This window comes from Diceros bicornis, chromosome 17 (assembly GCF_020826845.1).
Source record: "Diceros bicornis minor isolate mBicDic1 chromosome 17, mDicBic1.mat.cur, whole genome shotgun sequence".
NCBI lineage: Eukaryota > Metazoa > Chordata > Mammalia > Perissodactyla > Rhinocerotidae > Diceros > Diceros bicornis.
The window spans coordinates 61,288,214-61,307,394 of NC_080756.1; the positions used below are offsets into that span (position 1 = coordinate 61,288,214).

At 40.7% G+C, this 19,181-nt stretch overlaps 1 protein-coding gene across 1 annotated transcript in view; it reads left to right on the forward strand.

The window, feature by feature from the left end:
* The window catches only part of CACNA1C (calcium voltage-gated channel subunit alpha1 C), a 638,289-nt gene that overhangs the window by 598,884 nt on the left and 20,224 nt on the right, over window positions 1–19,181 (forward strand). The window contains exons 35-38 of the mRNA XM_058559143.1: window positions 12,236–12,401; window positions 13,010–13,137; window positions 14,827–14,923; window positions 16,778–16,880. Coding sequence (XP_058415126.1) covers window positions 12,236–12,401; window positions 13,010–13,137; window positions 14,827–14,923; window positions 16,778–16,880 — 494 coding nt within the window. The remainder of the gene's footprint in view (window positions 1–12,235; window positions 12,402–13,009; window positions 13,138–14,826; window positions 14,924–16,777; window positions 16,881–19,181) is intronic.

The following is a 19,181-nucleotide window of genomic DNA, read 5'->3' on the forward strand; positions in this document are numbered from 1 at the left end:
CCAGAAATAAACCCACACATCTATGGACAGCTAATCTTTGACAAAGGAGCCAAGAACATACAATGGGGAAAAGAAAGTCTCTTCAACAAATGGTGTTGGGAAAACTGGATAGCCATATGCAAAAAAATGAAAGTAGACCCTTACCTTACACCATACACAAAAATTAACTCCAAATGTATTAAAGACTTGAACGTAAGACCTGAAACTGTGAAACTTCTAGAAGAAAACATAGGCAGTACGCTCTTCGACATCAGTCTTAGCAACATCTTCTCAAACACCACGTCTGACCGGGCAAGAGAAACAATAGAAAAAATAAACAAATGGGACTACGTCAAACTAAAAAGCTTCTGCACAGCAAAGGAAACCATCAACAAAACGAAAAGACAACCTAACAATTGGGAGAAGATATTTGCAAACCATACTTCTGATAAGGGCTTAATCTCCAAAATATATAAAGAACTCATGCATCTTACCAACAAAAAAACTACCAACCCAATTAAAAAATGGGCAAAGGACCTGAACAGACATTTCTCCAAAGAAGATATACAGATGGCCAACAGACACATGAAAAGATGTTCAAAATCATTAACTATCAGGGAAATGCAAATCAAAACTACAATGAGATATCACCTGACGCCCATCAGAATGGCTATAATTAACAAGACAGGAAACAACATGTGTTGGAGAGGATGTGGAGAGAAGGGAACTCTCATACACTGCTGGTGGGAGTGCAAACTGGTGCAGCCACTATGGAAAACAGTATGGAGATTCCTCAAAAAATCAAGGATAGAACTACCATATGATCCAGCCATCCCACTGCTGGGTATTTATCCAAAGAACTTGAAAACACCAATTTGTAAAGGTACATGCACCCATGTGTTCATTGCAGCGTTATTCACAATAGCCAAGACTTGGAAGCAACCTAAGTGCCCATCAAGGGACAAATGGATAAAGAAGCTGTGGTATATATACACAATGGAATACTACTCAGCCATAAGAAGCGATGAAATCCAGCCATTTGTGACATCATGGATGGACATTGAGGGTATAATGCAAAGTGAAATAAGTCAGAGGGAGAAGGTCAAATATCGCATGATTTCCTTCATTAAGTAGTAGATAATAACAACAATAAACAAACACATAGAGACAGAGATTGGATTGGTGGTTACCAGAGGGGAAGGGGGGAGGGAGGAGGGTGAAAGGGATAATTCGGTACATGTGTGTGGTGATGGGTTGTAATTAGTATTTGGGTGGTGAACATGATGTAATCTATGCAGAAATAGAAGTACAATGATGTACACCTGAAATTTTTACAATGTTATAAACCAATGTTACTGCAATAAACAAAAAATTAAAAAAAAAAAACAGCATGGTACTGGCAGGAAAACAGATACACAGATCAATGGAACAAAATTGAAAGCCCAGAAATGAACCCACACATCTATGGACAGCTAATTTTTGACAAAGGAGCCAAGAATGTCTAATGGAGAAAGGAAAGTCTTTTCAATAAATGGTCTTGGGAAAACCAGACAGCCACATGCAAAAGAATGAAAGCAGGCCATTATTTTACACCATACACAAAAATTAACTCAAAATGGATTAAACACTTGAATGTAAGACCTGAAACCATAAAAATCCTAGAAGAAAATATAAGCAGTACACTCTTTGACATCGGTCTTAGCAGTTTCTTTTTGAATATGTCTCCTCAGGCAAGAGAAACAAAAGAAAAAATAAACAAATGAGACTACATCAAACTAAAAAGCTTCTGCACAGCAAAAGAAACCATCAACAAAACAAAAAGACAACCTACTGATTGGGAGAAGATATTTGCCGATCATATATCCAATAAGGGCTTAATAATCAAAATATATAAAGAACTTGTAAAACTCAACAAAAACAAACCAAAGAACCCAATTAAAAAAGAGACAGAGGATCTGAGCCAACATTTTTCCAAAGAAGATATACAGATGGCCAACAGGTACATGAAAAGATGTGCAACATCACTAATTATTAAGGAAATGCAAATCAAAACCACAATGAGCTATCACCTCATGCCCTTCAGAATGACTATTATTAAAAAGACAAGAAATAACAAGGTTGGAGAGGATGTGGAGAAAAGGGAACTCTCATACACTGCTGGTGGGAATGTAAACTGGTGCAGCCACTATGGAAAACAGTATGGAGATTCCTCAAAAAATTAAAAATAGAAATACATTATGATCCAGCTATTTCACTTCTGTGTATTTATCCAAACAACATGAAAACACTAATTCAAAAAGATATATGCATCACTATGTCCAATGCAGCATTATTCCCAATAGCAAAGACTTGGAAACAACCTAAGTACCCAGCAGTGGATGAATGGATAAAGAAGATATGGTATATATACACAATGGGATACTACTCATCCATAAAAAAGAGGAAATCTTGCCACTTGTGACAAAATGGATGGACCTTGAGGGTATTACGCTAAGCAAAATAAGTCAGATGGAGAAAGGCACATACCGTATGATTTCACTCATATGTGGAAGATAAAAAAAAAACAATAACAAACACGTAGATGCAGAGAATAGATTGGTGGTTACCAGAGGGAAAGGGAGGAGGAGAGAGGGCAAAAGGGGTAAAGGGGCATATTTGTACGGTGACGTGTGGCAACTAGACTTTTGGTGGTGAACACAATGTAGTCTATACACAAGTCAAAATATAATGATGTACACATATAGTGTTATAAACCAACATTACCTCAATAAAAAAATAAATTTAAAAAAATCTGATTTCGGGCTGGCCCAGTGGCATAGCGGTTAAGTGCACACACTCCGCTGCGGCGGCCCAGGGTTTGGATCCCGGGCGTGCACCGACACACAGCTTGTCAAGCCATGCTGTGGCGGCATCCCATATAAAGTGGAGGAAGATGGGCATGGATGTTAGCCCAGGGCCAGTCTTCCTCAGCAAAAAGAGGAAGATTGGCAACAGATGTCAGCTCAGGGCTACTCTTCCTCACAAAAAAAATAAAATCTGATTCAAAAATGGGCAAACGTCTTGAATAGACATTTCTCCAAAGAAGATATATCAATGGCCAATAAGCACATGAAAAGATGTTCAATATCACTAATCATTAGGGAAATGTAATTCAAAACTACAACAAGATACCACCTCACACTCATTAGGATGGCTCGTATCAAAAAAACAGAAAACAGTAAGTGTTGACAAGAATATGGAGAAATTGGAATCCTTGTGCACCGTTGGTAGGAATATAAAATGGTACAGCCACTGTGGAAAACAGTATGATGGGTCCTCAAAAAATTAAAAATAGAATTACCATATGATCCAGCAATTCCACTTCTGAGTATATACCCAAAATAATGAAAGCACGGTCTCGAAGAGATATTTGCACACCCATCTTCATAGCAGCATTATTCACAGTAGCCAAAATCTGGAAGCCACCAAAGTGCCCATCAACACATAATGGATAAGCAAAATGTGGTATATTCATACAATAGAATATTATTCAGCTATAAAAAGGAAGGAAATTCTACAATATGCTACAACATAGATGAACCTTGAGGACATTATTCTAAGAGAAATAAGCCAGACACAAAAAGACAAAAACTGTGTGATTCTACTTATATGAGGTACTTAGAGTAGTCAAAATCATAAAGATAGAAAGTATGATGGTGGTTGCAAGGGTCTGGGAGGAGGAGGAATGGGGAGTTATTGTGCATTTCAGTTTTACAAGATGAAAAGAGTTATGGGGCTGGATGGTGGTGATGGCTGCACAAGGATGTGAATGTATTTCATGCCACTGAACTGTACACTTAAAAATGGTTAAGATGGTAAATATTACATTATGTGTATTTTACCACAGTAGAAGAAAAGAAAAGGAATAAATAAAACATCTTTACAACAATTGATTGCTTACATATAATGTACAAGAGAAACTACAGAAGTAATAAGAGAGTTCAGGAAGTCTTCTATAAATAAAGTCAATTGCAGAGTAACGTCAGCATCACGGCAGAGTGAGCTTTCCCTGTAGACTCTGCCTCCTAAGATACAACAAAAAGGACATTCATATACCAACAGAGGACATTCACACAACACAAAAGACATCTGAGAGACCCACACAGCCATACATTGAAGGTGGAGGTGCTGGAACCCCCAGAGGAAGTGGAAGGAGGTAAGGAGAACTCCTCTGCTTCCAAACGACAGTGTCCCTGGGACCAGGACCACGCAGCTCTCTGCGGGGGGGAGGGCAGCCCTCCTAGAGAACCATCGCTCTCCAAGCTCTCACACAGCGTGTGGGAAATTCCCATATGGAGGGCACCAAACTGTTGTGGGGTGCCTTCATCAAGCTAGCCCCCCAGGAGAGCAGATAGCGAGGGAAGCGCGAGAAGACCCCGGAATCGGGCAGGCGAAAGAAAGAGCCCTCCCCACCACCCAGCGCCCCAGCACAACCAGTCAGCGACAGCGCCTGCAGATCACAGTGGGCTCAGAATACACAGCTGTTGACCCCCACCCAGTGGCGGCAGGTGGAAGCTGTGACCAGATATTTTCAGAATGAGGAAAAATAAGCTCAAGCCCTCGAGCAGTATGCAAAAATATATTAAATCTCCAGACCAGAAGGAAAATGACAAACACCCAGAAATCAATCGTGAAGGCACAGAAATTTATAACCTAAACAACAGAGAATTCAAAATAGCTATCATAGAAAAAGCTCAACGAGTTACAAGAAAACACAGATAGACAATTCAATGAAATCAGGAACTTCTTCACAAAAGAGATTGAAACTATAAAGAAAAACCAATCAGAAATATTGGAGATGAAAAACACAATGGAGGAGATAAAGAAAAATCTGGAATCTTTAAAGAACAGAGCTTACAATATGGAGGAAAGAATTAGCATTATTGATGATAGGAATGCAGAAATGCTCCAGATGGAGGAGGAGAGAGAACTAAGGCTAAAAAGAAATGAAGAAATTCTCCAAGAAATATCCTACTCAATTAGGAAATGCAACATAAGAATTATAGGTATTCCAGAGAGAAGAAAGGGATAAAGCAGCAGAGAGCTTGTTCAAAGAAATAATAGCTGAGAACTTCCCAAACCTGGGGAAGGAGCTGGAAATACAAGTGAATGAAGTCAATAAATCTCCTAAATATATCAACATAAAAAGACCCTCTCCAGGGCATATAGTAGTAAAGCTGGCAAAAGTCAATGACAAAGAAAAGATATTAAGGGCAGCAAGACAAAATAAATGAATAAATAATGTACAAAGGAATCCCAATCAGTCTCTCAGCCAATTTCTCAGCAGAAACCCTACAGGCTAGGAGAGAGTGGAATGATGTATTCAAAGTTCTGAAAGACAAAAACTTTCAGCCAAGAATACTCTATCCAGCGAAAATATCCTTCAGATATGAAGGAGAAATAATAACTATCCCAGATAAACAAAAGCTAAGGGAGTTCATTGCCACAAGACCCCCACTACAAGAAATGTTCAAGGCCCTCATGCCTGAAAAATAAAAAAAGAGAAAGGGGATACAAAGCTTTGAGGAAGGAGAAAAATAGGTAGACAAAATCACAAAAATTACAGCTTTCTATCAGAATAGGTTAGCAAACACTTAATTAGAACATCAAAGATTAAGGGAAGGAAAACACCAAAAATAAATATAACCTCATCACTTTAAACACAAACTCACAACACAAGATGGAATAAATTGTGACAATAATAACTTAGAAGGGGAAGAAGAAAGGGATGGAATCAACTTAGTCTAAGGAAATAAGGAGCCATCAGAAAATGGACTATCTCATCTACAAGATTTTTTATACAAACCTCGTGGTAACCACTAAACAAGTAAACAGAACAGAGACACATATGGTAAATAAAGAGAAAGCTAAGAAAACCATCATACAGAACTACCAAACTGAATTGGTAGTCCAAAACACATGGGACAAGAAACAAAGCAAATGCAAGAGAACTGGAAAATGAGGAATAAAATGGCAACATTAAGCCCTCATATATCAATAATCACTCTAAATGTAAATAGATTGAATTCTCTAATCAAAAGACAAACAGTGGCAGGATGGATTAAAAAACAAGACCGAACAATATCCTGCCTCCAAAAAACACATCTCAGCTCTAAAGACAAACACAGGCTCAGAGTGAAGGGATGGAAGACGATACTCCAAGCTAAAGGCAAACAAAAGAAAGCAGGTGTTGCCATACTTATATCAGACAAAGTAGACTTCAAGATAAAACAGGTAATGAGAGACAAAGGGGGCAAGATATAATGATAAAAGGGACACTCCACCAAGAAGACATATCACTTATGAATACATATGCACCCAACACAGGAGCACCAAGGTGTATAAAGCAACTATTAACAAACCTAAAAGGAGATATTAACAGCAACAAAATAATAGTAGTGGATCTTAACACCAATGGATAGATCATCCAGACAGAAAGTCAATAAGGAAATAGTGGACTTAAATGAAAAACTAGATGAGATAGACTTAATATCATCCAGACAGAAAGTCAATAAGGAAATAGTGGACTTAAATGAAAAACTAGATGAGATAGACTTAATAGACATAGAGAGAGCACTCCATCCGAACAGCAGATTACACATTCTTCTTAAGCGTGCATGGAACGTTCTCAAGGATAGACCATATGTTGGGAAACAAGGCAAGCCTCTGTAAATTTAAGAAGACTGAAATCATAACAAGCATCTTTTCCAACCATGACGCTATGAAATCAACTACAAGAAAAAAACTGGGAAAGTGACAAAGATGTGGAGACTAAACAATATGCTACTGAACAACCAATGGATCATTGAAGAAATTAAAAGAGAAATCAGAAAATATCTGGAGACAAATGAAAATGAAAATACACCACACCAACTCATATGGGTTGCAGCAAAAGCATTCCTGAGAGGGAAATTCATAGCAATACAGGCCCACCTTAACAAACAAGAAAACTCAAATAAGCAACCTTAAACTACACCTAACAGAATTAGAAAAAGAAGAACAAACAAAGCCCAAAGTCAGCAGAAGGAGGGAAATAATAAAAATTAGAGCATAAATAAATGAAATTGAAACCAAAAAAAACAGTAGAAAGGATCAATGAAACAAAGCTTGTTCTTTGAGAGGATAAACAAAATTGACAAACCCTTAGCCAGATGCACTAAGAAAAAAAGAGAGAAGGCTCAAATAAATAAAATTAGAAATGAAAGAGGAGCAATTAGAACAGACACCAGAGAAATACAAAGGATTATAAGAGAAGACTATGAAAAACTATATGCTAACAAATTGGACAATCTAGAAGGAATGGATAAATTCTTAGACTCATACAACCTCCCCAAACTGAATCAAGAAGAAATAGAGAATCTGAACAGACCAAGCACAAGTAAAGAGATTGAAACACTAACCAAAAACCTCCCAAAACATACAAGTCCAGGACCAGATGGCTTCTCTGGAGAATTTTACCAAACATTCAAAGAAGATTTAATACCTATCCTTCTCAAACTATTCCAAAAAATAGAGGAAGATGGAACACTTCGTAACAGATTCTATGAGGCCAACATCACTTTGATACCAAAGACAATACAAAGAATGAAAATTGCAGGCCAATACCGCTGATGAACATAGATGCAAAAATCCTCAACAAAATATTGGCAAACCAAATATAGCAATACATTAAAAAGATCATACACCATGATCAAGTGGGATTTATACCAGGGATGGTTCAACATCCGCAAATCAATCAATGTGATAACACCACATTAACAAAATGAGAAATAAAAACCACATGATCATCTCAATAGATGCAGAGAAGGCATTTGACAGGATGCAGATAAAAACTCTCAACAAAATGAGTATAGAAGGAAAGTACCTCAACATAATAAAGGCCATATATGACAAACCCACAATCAACATCATACTCAATGGGGAAAAACTGAATGCCATTCTTCTGAGAACAGGAACAAGGCAAGGGTGCCCACTTTTGCCACTCTTATTCAACATAGTACTGGAGGTTTTGGCCAGAGCAATTAGGCAAGAAAAAGGAATAAAAGGAATCCAAATAAGCAATGAAGAAATGAAACTCTTGCTCTTTGCAGACGACATGATTTTATATATACAAAACCCTGAAGAATCCATCAGAAAACTATTAGAAATAATTAACAACTACAGCAAAGTTGCAGGGTACAAAATCAACTTACAAAAATCTGTTGCATTTCTATACTCTAATAATGAACTAACATAAAGAGAACTCAAGAAGACAATCCCATTTACAATTGCAACAAAAAGAATAAAATATCTAGGAATATGTTTAACCAAGGAAGTGAAAGACCTATCCAATGAAAACTATAAGACATTATTGAAAGAAATTTATGATGACATAAAGAAATAGAAAGACATCCCATGCACACAGATCAGAAGAACAAACATAGTTAAAATGTCCATACTACCTAAAGCAATCGACACATTCACTGCAATCCCAATCAGAATCCCAATGACATTCTTCACGGAAATAGAACGAAGAATACTAAAATTCATATGGGGCAACACAAGACCTCAAATAGCCAAAGCAATCCTGAGAAAAAAGAACAAAGCTGGAGGCATCACAATCCCTGACTTCAAAACATACTACAAAGCTATAATAATTAAAACAGCATGGTACTGGTACAAAAACAGACACACGGATCAATAGAACAGAATTGAAAGCCCAGAAATAAAACCACACATCTACGGACAGCTAATCTTGGACAAAGGAGCTAAGAACGTACAATGGAGAAAGGAAAGTCTCTTCAATAAACAGTGCTGGGAAAACTACATGCAAAAGAAGGAAAGTAGACCATATTCTTTCGCCATACACAAAAATTAACTCAAAATAGATCAAAGACGTGAATGATAAGACCTGAAACTATAAAACTCCTGTAAGAAAATGTAGGCAGTACACTCTTTGACATCAGTCATAGAGGGATCTTTTCAAATTCCACGTCTACGTGGACAAAAGAAACAAAAGAAAAAATAAACAAGTGGGACTTCATCAGACTAAAGAGCTTCTGCAAGGCAAATGAAACCAGAATCAAAATGAAAAGACAACCCACCAGCTGGGAGAAAGTACTTGCAAAGCATTTATCTGACAAGGAATTAATCTCCATAATATATAAAGATCTCACGCAACTGAACAACAAAAAAACAACTTGATCAAAAAGTGGGAGACGAGGGGGTGAGCCATGCTGTGGCGGCGTCCCATATAAAGTGGAGGAAGATAGGCACCGATGTTAGCCCAGGGCCGTCTTCCTCAGCAAAAAAAAAAAAGGAGGAGGATTGGCGGATGTTAGCTCAGGGCTGATCTCCTCACAAAAAAAAAAAAAAAGTGGGAGAGGATATGAACAGACATTTTTCCAAGGAAGATATACAGATGGCCAATAGGCACATGAAAAGATGTTCAACATCACTAATCATCAGGGAAATGCAAATCAAAACAACACTAAGATATCACCTTATACCCGTTAGAATGGCTATAATCACCAAGACAAAAAATAACAAATGCTGGAGAGGTTGTGGAGAAAAGGGAACCCTCATTCACTGGTAGTGGGAATGCAAACTGGTGCAGCCTCTATGGAAAACAGTATGGAGAGTCCTCAAAAAATTAAAAATAGAAATACCCTATGATCCATCTATCCCACTACTGGGAATCTATCCAAAGATCCTGAAATCAACAATCCAAAGAGGCTTATGCACCCCTATGTTCATTGCAGCATTATTCACTATAGCCAAGAAGTGGAAGCAACCTAAGTACCCCTCAACTGATGATTGGATAAAGAAGATGTGGTATATATATACAATGGAATACTACTCAGCCATAAAAAAAAATAGTCCCATTTGCAACACCATGGATGGACCTGGAGGGTATTATGTTAAGCGAAATGTCAGACAGAGAAAGACAAACACCGCATGATTTCACTCATATGTGGAAGATAAGCTAACACATGGACAGAGAGAACAGTTTGGTGGTTATCAGGGGGAAAGTGGTGGCAGGGTGGGCACAAGGGGTGAAGGGACACATTTATATGGTGACTGAAAAACAATAATGTACAACTAAAAGTTCACAATGTTATAAACTATTATGACATCAATAAAAAAAGTCAATTGCATTCCCTCTACATCAGTAGCAAATAGAAAATATAACTTTTAAAATGTACCATTTATAATAGCAACATTTTGTTTGTTTGTTTTAGATACGATACCTAGAAATAATTTAACAAAAGATGTATATGAGGAAATTATAAAAGTTTATTAGAAGACATTAAATAAGGCCTAAATAAGTGGAGAGATGTGCCGTGTTAATGGCTGGGAGACTTAACATCACAAAAATTTCAAATTCCCCAAGTTAATCTATATTTTAATGCAGTTCCAATGAGACTCTCAACAGGTTTATTCACAGAACTTGACAAGCTGATTCCATTGTGTCTGTGGAATAGAAAAGGAAAGTGAATAGCCAAGACTTGAAGAGCAACGAGCTGGAGAGACTTACCCTCTCTGAGAGAGCAAGGCTTACTGTAAAGCTCTAGTGATTAAGACAACACGGAACATTCGTATCAAGATAGACAAATAAACCCGGGGAATAGAATGAAAAGGCCAGCACAAGACCTACACATCTATGGAAATAGAACTTATGTCCTAAGAGATAGTTCAAATCAGTAGGTAAATATGGACTATTCAATAAATTTATTAAGCAAATTGGCTATCTATGCAGAGAAAGATAAAGCATGTTTCTACCTCATATCGAGCACAAAAGTAAATTCCAGAATAATGTTATTATAAAAAACAAAATTTTATAACTTTGAGAACATGTAGGAGAATATTTTTATGACCTAGAATAGAGAAGAACTTTTTAAAGAAGATACAAAAAGCACAAAACAGAGGGAAAATTATAAATTAGACCACATTAAAATTTAAAACCTAGATTCATCAAAATACACCATAAGTAAAGCAAAAGACAAGACACAGACTGGAGGAAACTACTTGCAATATGTATAACTGGCACAGGCTAGATATAAGGAACATATAAAGAGCCCTACAAATGAACAAGACGATGAATAACCTGTAAGACAAACAGGCAAAAATATGAACATGCAGTTCAACAGAAGACAAGATCAAAATTCTCAACCCATTAATCATTTTAAAACCAAATTAAAACAGCAGTGAAATATCATTTCACGCCCATCATATGAGCAACATTTTTAAAAATTCACTAATACCAAGAGTTGACAAGTCTAAACTCAGAAACAGAGTAGAAAAGTGGTTGCCAGGGGCTGGGAGGTGGGGGAATTAGGGAGAGGTTGGTAAAGGATGTAAACTCTCAGTTACACGATGAATAAAGTCTAAAAATCTAACGTATAACATGGTAACTATGGGGATTAATACTGTATTGTATAATTGAAATTTGCTAAGAGAGTAGAACTTAAATGTTTGCACCAAAAAAAAAAAAACAAAACAAAAGATAAGTAAGTGAGGTGATGGATGTGATTATTAACTAGGTGGGAGGAATCCTTTCACAATGTATGTGTATGTCAAATCAGCACGATGTGCACTTTAAATATCATATAGTTTTTCTGTCAATTATACCTCAATAAAGCTGAAAAGAAAAGAAATGACACATCTATGGAGCAATGGCATTTCTCCTGCCCTGATGACAGGAGCATAAATTGGACACACTCTTGGAGAAAAAGCAATACCTAGTAAAAATGAAGACACACCTACCTTCAACTGGCGGCTCCACTTCTAAGCAGATATCCAAGACGTGGACCTGCACGTTGATCGCAGTGTTCTTTGTAATAGCAAGAAAGAAAGAAAAGAAAAACCTTACAGGACAGTGGGTTTTTTAAGTAGTATATTCATAGACTATACTACTCTACAGCAGTTAAGATGAATGAGCTAGAGCTAAAATATATCCAACTGGCTAAATCTCAAAAATGTAACATGGATTGCAAAACGAGTGAGTTTGCAGAAAAGATACAGTTTGTTATCGTTTATGTAAAGTTTTAAAACATTCAAAACAATGCTATATATTTTTGTATTTAGTGAACATATCAGAGAATTCAGAGAATGATTAACAGCAAATTCAACTTAATAGTTCCCTCTGGGGAAGGAGGAAGGGGCAAGGGGCAGGGGAAGGATCCAGAGCCCTGAGATGGGCTCCATGGGTGTTGGACTCTCTCTCCTCTCCCCTCAGGTGCGCCACAGGGGAGGCATGGCAGGACATCATGCTGGCCTGCATGCCGGGGAAGAAGTGTGCCCCAGAGTCAGAGCCCAGCAACAGCACAGAAGGGGAAACTCCCTGTGGCAGCAGTTTCGCCGTCTTCTACTTCATCAGCTTCTACATGCTCTGTGCCTTCCTGGTAAGCTGAGGTGGGACTAAGCAGCCACAGGTAATGAGTGTGCAGTTCAGGCAGCCCAAACCCTCCGTCTCTGCAGCTCATGGTCAGGGCAACCCCGTCAGAGGAACTGACTTGAAAAGACTGAGTCAGCAGGAATGTCCAACCACACGGAGATAAGGGCAGACAGCCCGGGCCAGAGTGAGCTCAACCAGCATCTTTCTTGTCCATTCTTGGCTCCTCTGGTGGCATTGTCCCCGAGGACAGAGGGGATGTGTGTGGAGGCCTAGAGGCAACTTCTACTTTTTGTGGTACTTTGATGAGGAGTGAGGGAAAGATGGCGGATAAGGTCGCCCTCTGTCCTTGGCAGCCCTACGCAGCAGCTTGGTATGAGGGAAGCTGTGCAGGCCACCTGTGGGCTTCATCCCACACAACTCTGAGGGGAGCTGTGTCAAGTTCATATCCAAGACACTCAGGTTCCAGGGGCTGCTGTTTTAAATGGTGACATACGGCTGGTCTTTAGAAATGTTGTCTTCTGCCATGCATGGAACCAGCTAGCAAAGTGGATTCAAGTGGCAAGTATGTAGGAAGGTCCTCTTAGAGAGGCTCATCGTACTCTCTGTTCTCTGCAGATCATCAACCTCTTTGTAGCTGTCATCATGGACAACTTTGACTACTTGACAAGGGACTGGTCAATCCTTGGTCCCCACCATCTGGATGAATTTAAAAGAATCTGGGCAGAGTATGACCCTGAAGCCAAGTAAGTTCCCAGAGGGAAATCCTGATTCCCAAAGCCGAGAGAGGGGACTGCAAGATCATACCTGCAGAAGATTGCAAGAACCTGTAGAAGAGGTTCAAGATGGGTTAGCATCAGGTGGATCGATTGGAAACACTGAATTACACCAGACCCCAGGGTCAAGGGTCAAGGGCCACCCATAGGAGGCCAGGCACTTTGGCTAAGTTAAGAACATATCTGCTGGGGCCGGCCCCGTGGCTTAGCAGTTGAGCGCGCGCTCCGCTACTGGCGGCCCGGGTTCGGGTCCCGGGCGCACACTGATGCACTGCTTCTCCAGCCATGCTGAGGCCGCGTCCCACATACAGCAACTAGAAGGATGTGCAGCTATGACATACAACATCTACTGGGGCTTTGGGGAGAGAAAGGGGGAAAAAAAGGAGGAGGATTGGCAATAGATGTTAGCTTAGGGCCGGTCTTCTTCAGCAAAAAGAGGAGGATTGGCATGGATGTTAGTTCAGGGCTGATCTTCCTCACAAAAAAAAAAGAACATATCTGCTATTTTCAGTTGAATAGATAGGAGATCCTAGTGTTAGGAATAACTGGTAAGTGCTCGAGTTAGGATGTTTAGGGCCAGGTAGATCTCAGGATACCCTCATCTATTGATCCAAGGATACCCTCATCTATTGATCACATGTGGTTAACACTCAGTAAATACTGTTTGGTCAGATGGTTAGTTGATTGAAGCAGCAAGTACATATTGAGAATTTTATTGCACTACTAAAATCCCTTCCACCTTGAGCATAGCACTGATGGGAAAGTTCTCATTGAAATTTAAACATAAAATCTATAAAAGTAAAACAAAGTTGTAACTATGTGTAGTGATGAGTATTAACTAGACTGATTCTGGTGACCATTTCACATATATCATATATCATTATGATATTTGATATGATCATTGATACATATATCAAATCATATGTTGTACACCTGAAACTAATATAGTGTTATATGTCAATTATATCTCAATTTTTAAAAAGACACTTGAAACTCAATTCTGGGACTTTTGTTCAACTCATGAGGATATTGAGCTTTTTCTTCCACTTAGCTGAGTATCATAATGATGTGAGCATAAGACTGTCAGGGGTTTGCCTGAAAATAAAGCCACCCTGAGCAGAGGAGGCAAACGGAGAGATGCAGCTAGGCAGATGGGAAGAATTTGAGATAAGCATCAAGCTGCTTCCTGGGGCCGTATGTTCCAGTTTTTGCTTGAGTCAGTTGGATTGGGGTTCTGTCACTTGCACCTAAAAGAACACTGACTTATTCAGGTATTGTTTGCAAGATGGTGGATAATCCTGATTTTTCCCAAAGTGTGGTTCATGTGCATGAATAAACATAAAAAGAAAGTGCTAATAGCAATGGGTTTCTTTTCGTATGTATAAGAAATACATGAATCTAACAAATACTCCTTTATTTCATGCATACCATTGCTTAGAAATGAAACTAAATTTTTAAAAATTCTAAACATGTATATATTGGTTTTGGAGTTTTACCATGCAATTCTGCAACTCTGCGCTGAGTTTGACCAACAGGGCTATAGCTATAGAGAGTTCCTCCCGCACGTGGGCCCCCACCTCTCAGGTACATGAGTCCTGGGCTGCTGGCCAAGACCACTACCCTCTGGCTGATACTTCTCTCCTCTCCTTCCTCTTCTAGGGGTCGTATCAAACACCTAGATGTGGTGACACTGCTCCGGCGGATTCAGCCCCCACTGGGTTTTGGGAAGCTGTGCCCTCACCGAGTGGCTTGCAAAGTAAGAGATGACCTGGGTTGATGGGAGAAAGAGAGAAATATGGGTGGCAAGGTGCCTATTTGTCTTGTGACTTTGGTCAGGCCATTGATCCATTAAGGGAATAAAGACAATATTTTCTATGCCTAAAGAAACAAGCCTGAACCAGATTATATTTTGAGGTTCCTTCCAGCAATAAGTTCTCAGACTCTGTAAAGGAGCAACAGAGTGAATGCCTCATGTCCTAAGGAGCCCATGCCCAGTCCTGGATAAAGGACCTTGTTTAGAGTGGGCTTTGCTGTCCCATCAGCCTGCACCACCTAGGCATCCTGGAAGACTTCCCCGCCCAGGGTGGATGGATTAGGGGTTCTTTCCCTGGGATCAGAGGGCCATTTGAGAGTCCAGGCATTAGCTTCAGGGACCTTTGAAGCCCTAAAATTGTACACAAAATCACTACAACACTCACATGTTGTACCAGGGAGAGGATCCATATTTTCTTCAGATTTCTAAGTGAGTCCATGACCCAAAAAAGGTTGAGACAAGCATCCTAGGTTCCGTTAGACACAGCTCTTGCTTGTGTGGCCCTGGCCCGACCCCGAGAGTGAGTGCACCTGAAGTTGTGTGCCCAGCAGCTGTCTTGCCACCCTGTAACCCCCACCATGTAGCCCAGCAGTTGCTGAAGAATCTTCTTTCCGCTCTCCCCCCCTTCTTTCAACTCCCATTCTCACCATTCTGCACTCCTTGTTGGAATAACAGTGAGCTGAAAAAGAGCTGGGGGAAGTGAGGTCAGAGAGCTGTATAGAGGAAGAAACAGACAGAAAAATTCAGCTCTGTGGATAATCCACTCACAGAAAATGGAGAATTGAAGGAATGTAGAGCCTTCGACTTGTGCTCTGTTTTTCTCAGTCTTCTCTCATTTGGACCTCCACTTCATTCCAAAAAAGATTTTAGAAGCTTTCCAAGAGTATACGAGAGATGAGGAAAAAGAGCACAAATACATGTCAGGGAAGAGCACAGTGGGAGGCAGGAGCAGGGACGGTGCAGCCTGCACACGGCCTCCCACGGGCCTGGACGGGCTGCGGACCGGGCGGGAAGCTGCCCGGTGGCCACTGTGCAATTCACACTGTCCATGAGATTCAAGAAGGTCCAGTCACTCAGGAAAATTACAGCCCTTCTTGGCACTACGATTAACAGGAGGACACCATGGGATCTAACCAATAACATCCTTGACCACTTCCGGGAGCAGATGCCAGAATGAGTTTTGTGGTGCTCGACCCTGGTGTGTGCTGAGGGCCCTGCACTGGGGCAGGGATTCTGGGTGGTGGGAAAGGAGGGAGAGGGGCAGTACAATCCTATCCAGCGTCAGCAAGCTTCTGATCCTGCTTGATGCAGCAGTATATTTTCAATATACAGAAAAGAGCATGCACTGCCTCTCCTGCAAGCAGACCTTCATTATCGGCTCTCTTGCCAGGCACTGGATGAATGCTGGCTAGCAGGGGGGCTCCCGGCAAATGCCCGGCGTGCAGCTGTTCTTTGTTGCCAATAGAGAGCACACCCATATGCCTGAACAGACATTGAGCGGGGAAGGGGGTTGGGCGGGCTTAACATCCTTTTGTGGAAGCAAGGTTCTGATAAGGACAATTTCCATTCCTCCCTCACCCTGTGCAGAGGGGCGAGAGTACTTAGGGTGGAGCCAAGCTTCTCCCCAGAACAGGCTTTGAATATGTTTCAGTGACCCGTGCTTATACTCCCACCCGCTCCTGACACACGCACACGGGTTTCGAGGCTCCCTCCAGCGTTCTCTTGCCATGGTGGTTCTCTTGGTCCTTTGAGAACCATTTGCTGTAATCACCAGCTTTGCCTCTTGCTCCCCTCCAGCGCCTGGTCTCCATGAACATGCCGCTAAATAGCGATGGGACGGTCATGTTCAATGCCACCCTGTTTGCCCTAGTCCGGACAGCCTTGAGGATCAAAACAGAAGGTAAGAGTCCCCCACAGGGCCGGCCCCGTAGCTTAGCGGTTAAGTGCGCACGCTCCGCTACTGGCGGCCCGGGTTCGGATCCCGGGCGCACACCAACGCACCGCTTCTCAGGCCATGCTGAGACCGCGTCCCACATACAGCAACTAGAAGGATGTGCAACTATGACATACAACTATCTACTGGGGCTTTGGGAGAAAAAAAAAAAGGAGGAGTATTGGCAATAGATGTTAGCTCAGAGCTGGTCTTCCTCAGCAAAAAGAGGAGGATTAGCATGGATGTTAGCTCAGGGCTGATCTTCCTTGCAAAAAAAAAAAGAGTCCCCCACAGGCCACTGGGAGGGCCACTGGGAAGATCTAGCAGACCAACCAGAGAGGGACTCAGCACCCTGCAGAGTGCTTCCAGGACCTGCCCATCTCGTACAGCATCGGAGCAGTGGTCCAGCAATAACCTTCACATTCAGGGATGTTAAAGAGGCCTGGCCTGGTCATGTGTTCTTTGCTTCTTGAATGACCTCCTTGCCTCTACCTTGTTTATTTTTAACTCTAGCTTTCCATCAAACCCTAGAAATTATTCTGGGTCATATCTTGAAGTCAGAGGGTGTAGTTTAAAAAGCAGAAGATGAGTGTAACCTGGAGCCGGGACCAAGCCCCATCTACAGGGAATTTTACTGGCTACAAGTGGGTCTGTCAAATGCTCAACTCTCTTTTTAAATGAAAAGGACCTGTGTCAGGAAGGGGTCATAGTGGCAAATGGTGACTATGGTTGCTGTCATCACATACCATTGTGCAGCCAACAGGTGTGAGTTAAGACCTCACCTGTGCTCAGCTCAGGGCTGGGTCCACCTGGAGAACGCCTCCTTCTAGTTCACACAAAGGCACCCTATGGGCTAGCAGCAGCCTTGGCTAAAATAATCTGCTCTCCTTATCATTGATAAGTATTTCTGAACCACTGTGTGGGAAAGGCTGTATAAAAATGTGCCTAAGAAGATTCCAGTGCTCTCCAAGAGCTTCTGGCCCACTACAACATTTCACAGAGTGTGGTCAGGAGGCCACTTGCCTCGGAATCAGCTGTGGGAACTTGTCTAAAATGCTGAGTCCTTATCACCAGCCCAGATCTGCTGAACCTGAATCTCTGAGAGTGGGGCTCGGGAATCTGCATAGACGATTCATTATGAACTAAAGTCTGAAACCCACTGGTACAGAAACTAGAGAAAACACAGATGCGCCAGGAGTATGCTTTCTTTCTCCTTCTCATGTTTCCATCTTAGAGTCTCAGGCTGCCAGCACCGTGCTTTCCTTGGTGCAATAGAAGGAGCACTGGGCAGGGAGATGGGAGACGGACTCTGATAGCATGCGTGATAAGTCACTTTTTCTCTCTCTACGTCATTTCTTCGTGTGTAAAATATGAAGGGTAATAACAGAAAGGGAAGTTAGTTCAGCGAATAACCCAGAGAGTGCCTTCTCTCAGTGAAATCCTCCCAGAAAATAATAGAAACGTCTGAAACAAAGGAAAACAAGAACCAGTCCAGCAAGGTACCAGTCAAAATAGTGAACTAATCTTAAAAAAAAAAAAATTCAACTACTCAGCCATAAAAAAAGACAAAATCGTCCCATTTGCAACAACATGGATGGGCCTGGAGCATATTAAGTGAAATAAGCCGGAAAGAGAAAGACAAACACTGTATGATCTCACTCATATGTGGAATATAAACCAACACATGGACAGAGAAAACTGGACTGTGGTTACCAGGGGCAGTGGGGGTGGGGGGTGGGGGGTGGGCACAAGGGGTGAAGGGAGTCATATATATGGTGATGGACAAACAAAAATGTACAACCCAAAATTTCACAATGTTAGAAACCATTAAAACATCAATTAAAAAAAAAAAAAAGTAAGAACAAAAAAAAAAAAATTCAGTAGTTCAAGTTCTGTTGCTAAACTAAAAAGAAACAAAGGCTCAGAAGCCAGTGTAATAACTCAATCTGAAATAGGTGTAAATAGGCTTATTTCTGACACTGAAAGAATTAAACACACATTTAACGTAAACACGTCAGAAGAAAAATGGGAAGGAAGTTTTTGATAGTTGACATTGAGTCTCACTCGGGGTAGAATAAGCAGTGACTTCTCCCTTCTTCCTGTACTTTTGTTACTTTCCAAATTTCCTACAATGACTATTATTACAATTATGTCCGGGGGGAAGATTTTCCTTTCTAAGGAGAGAAGATGTACTACTAGAAGGAATACTCTGCAACACTTAAAGCTTGATGTAAATTGAGAATATAAACTTTCATTCCATGGAGGAAT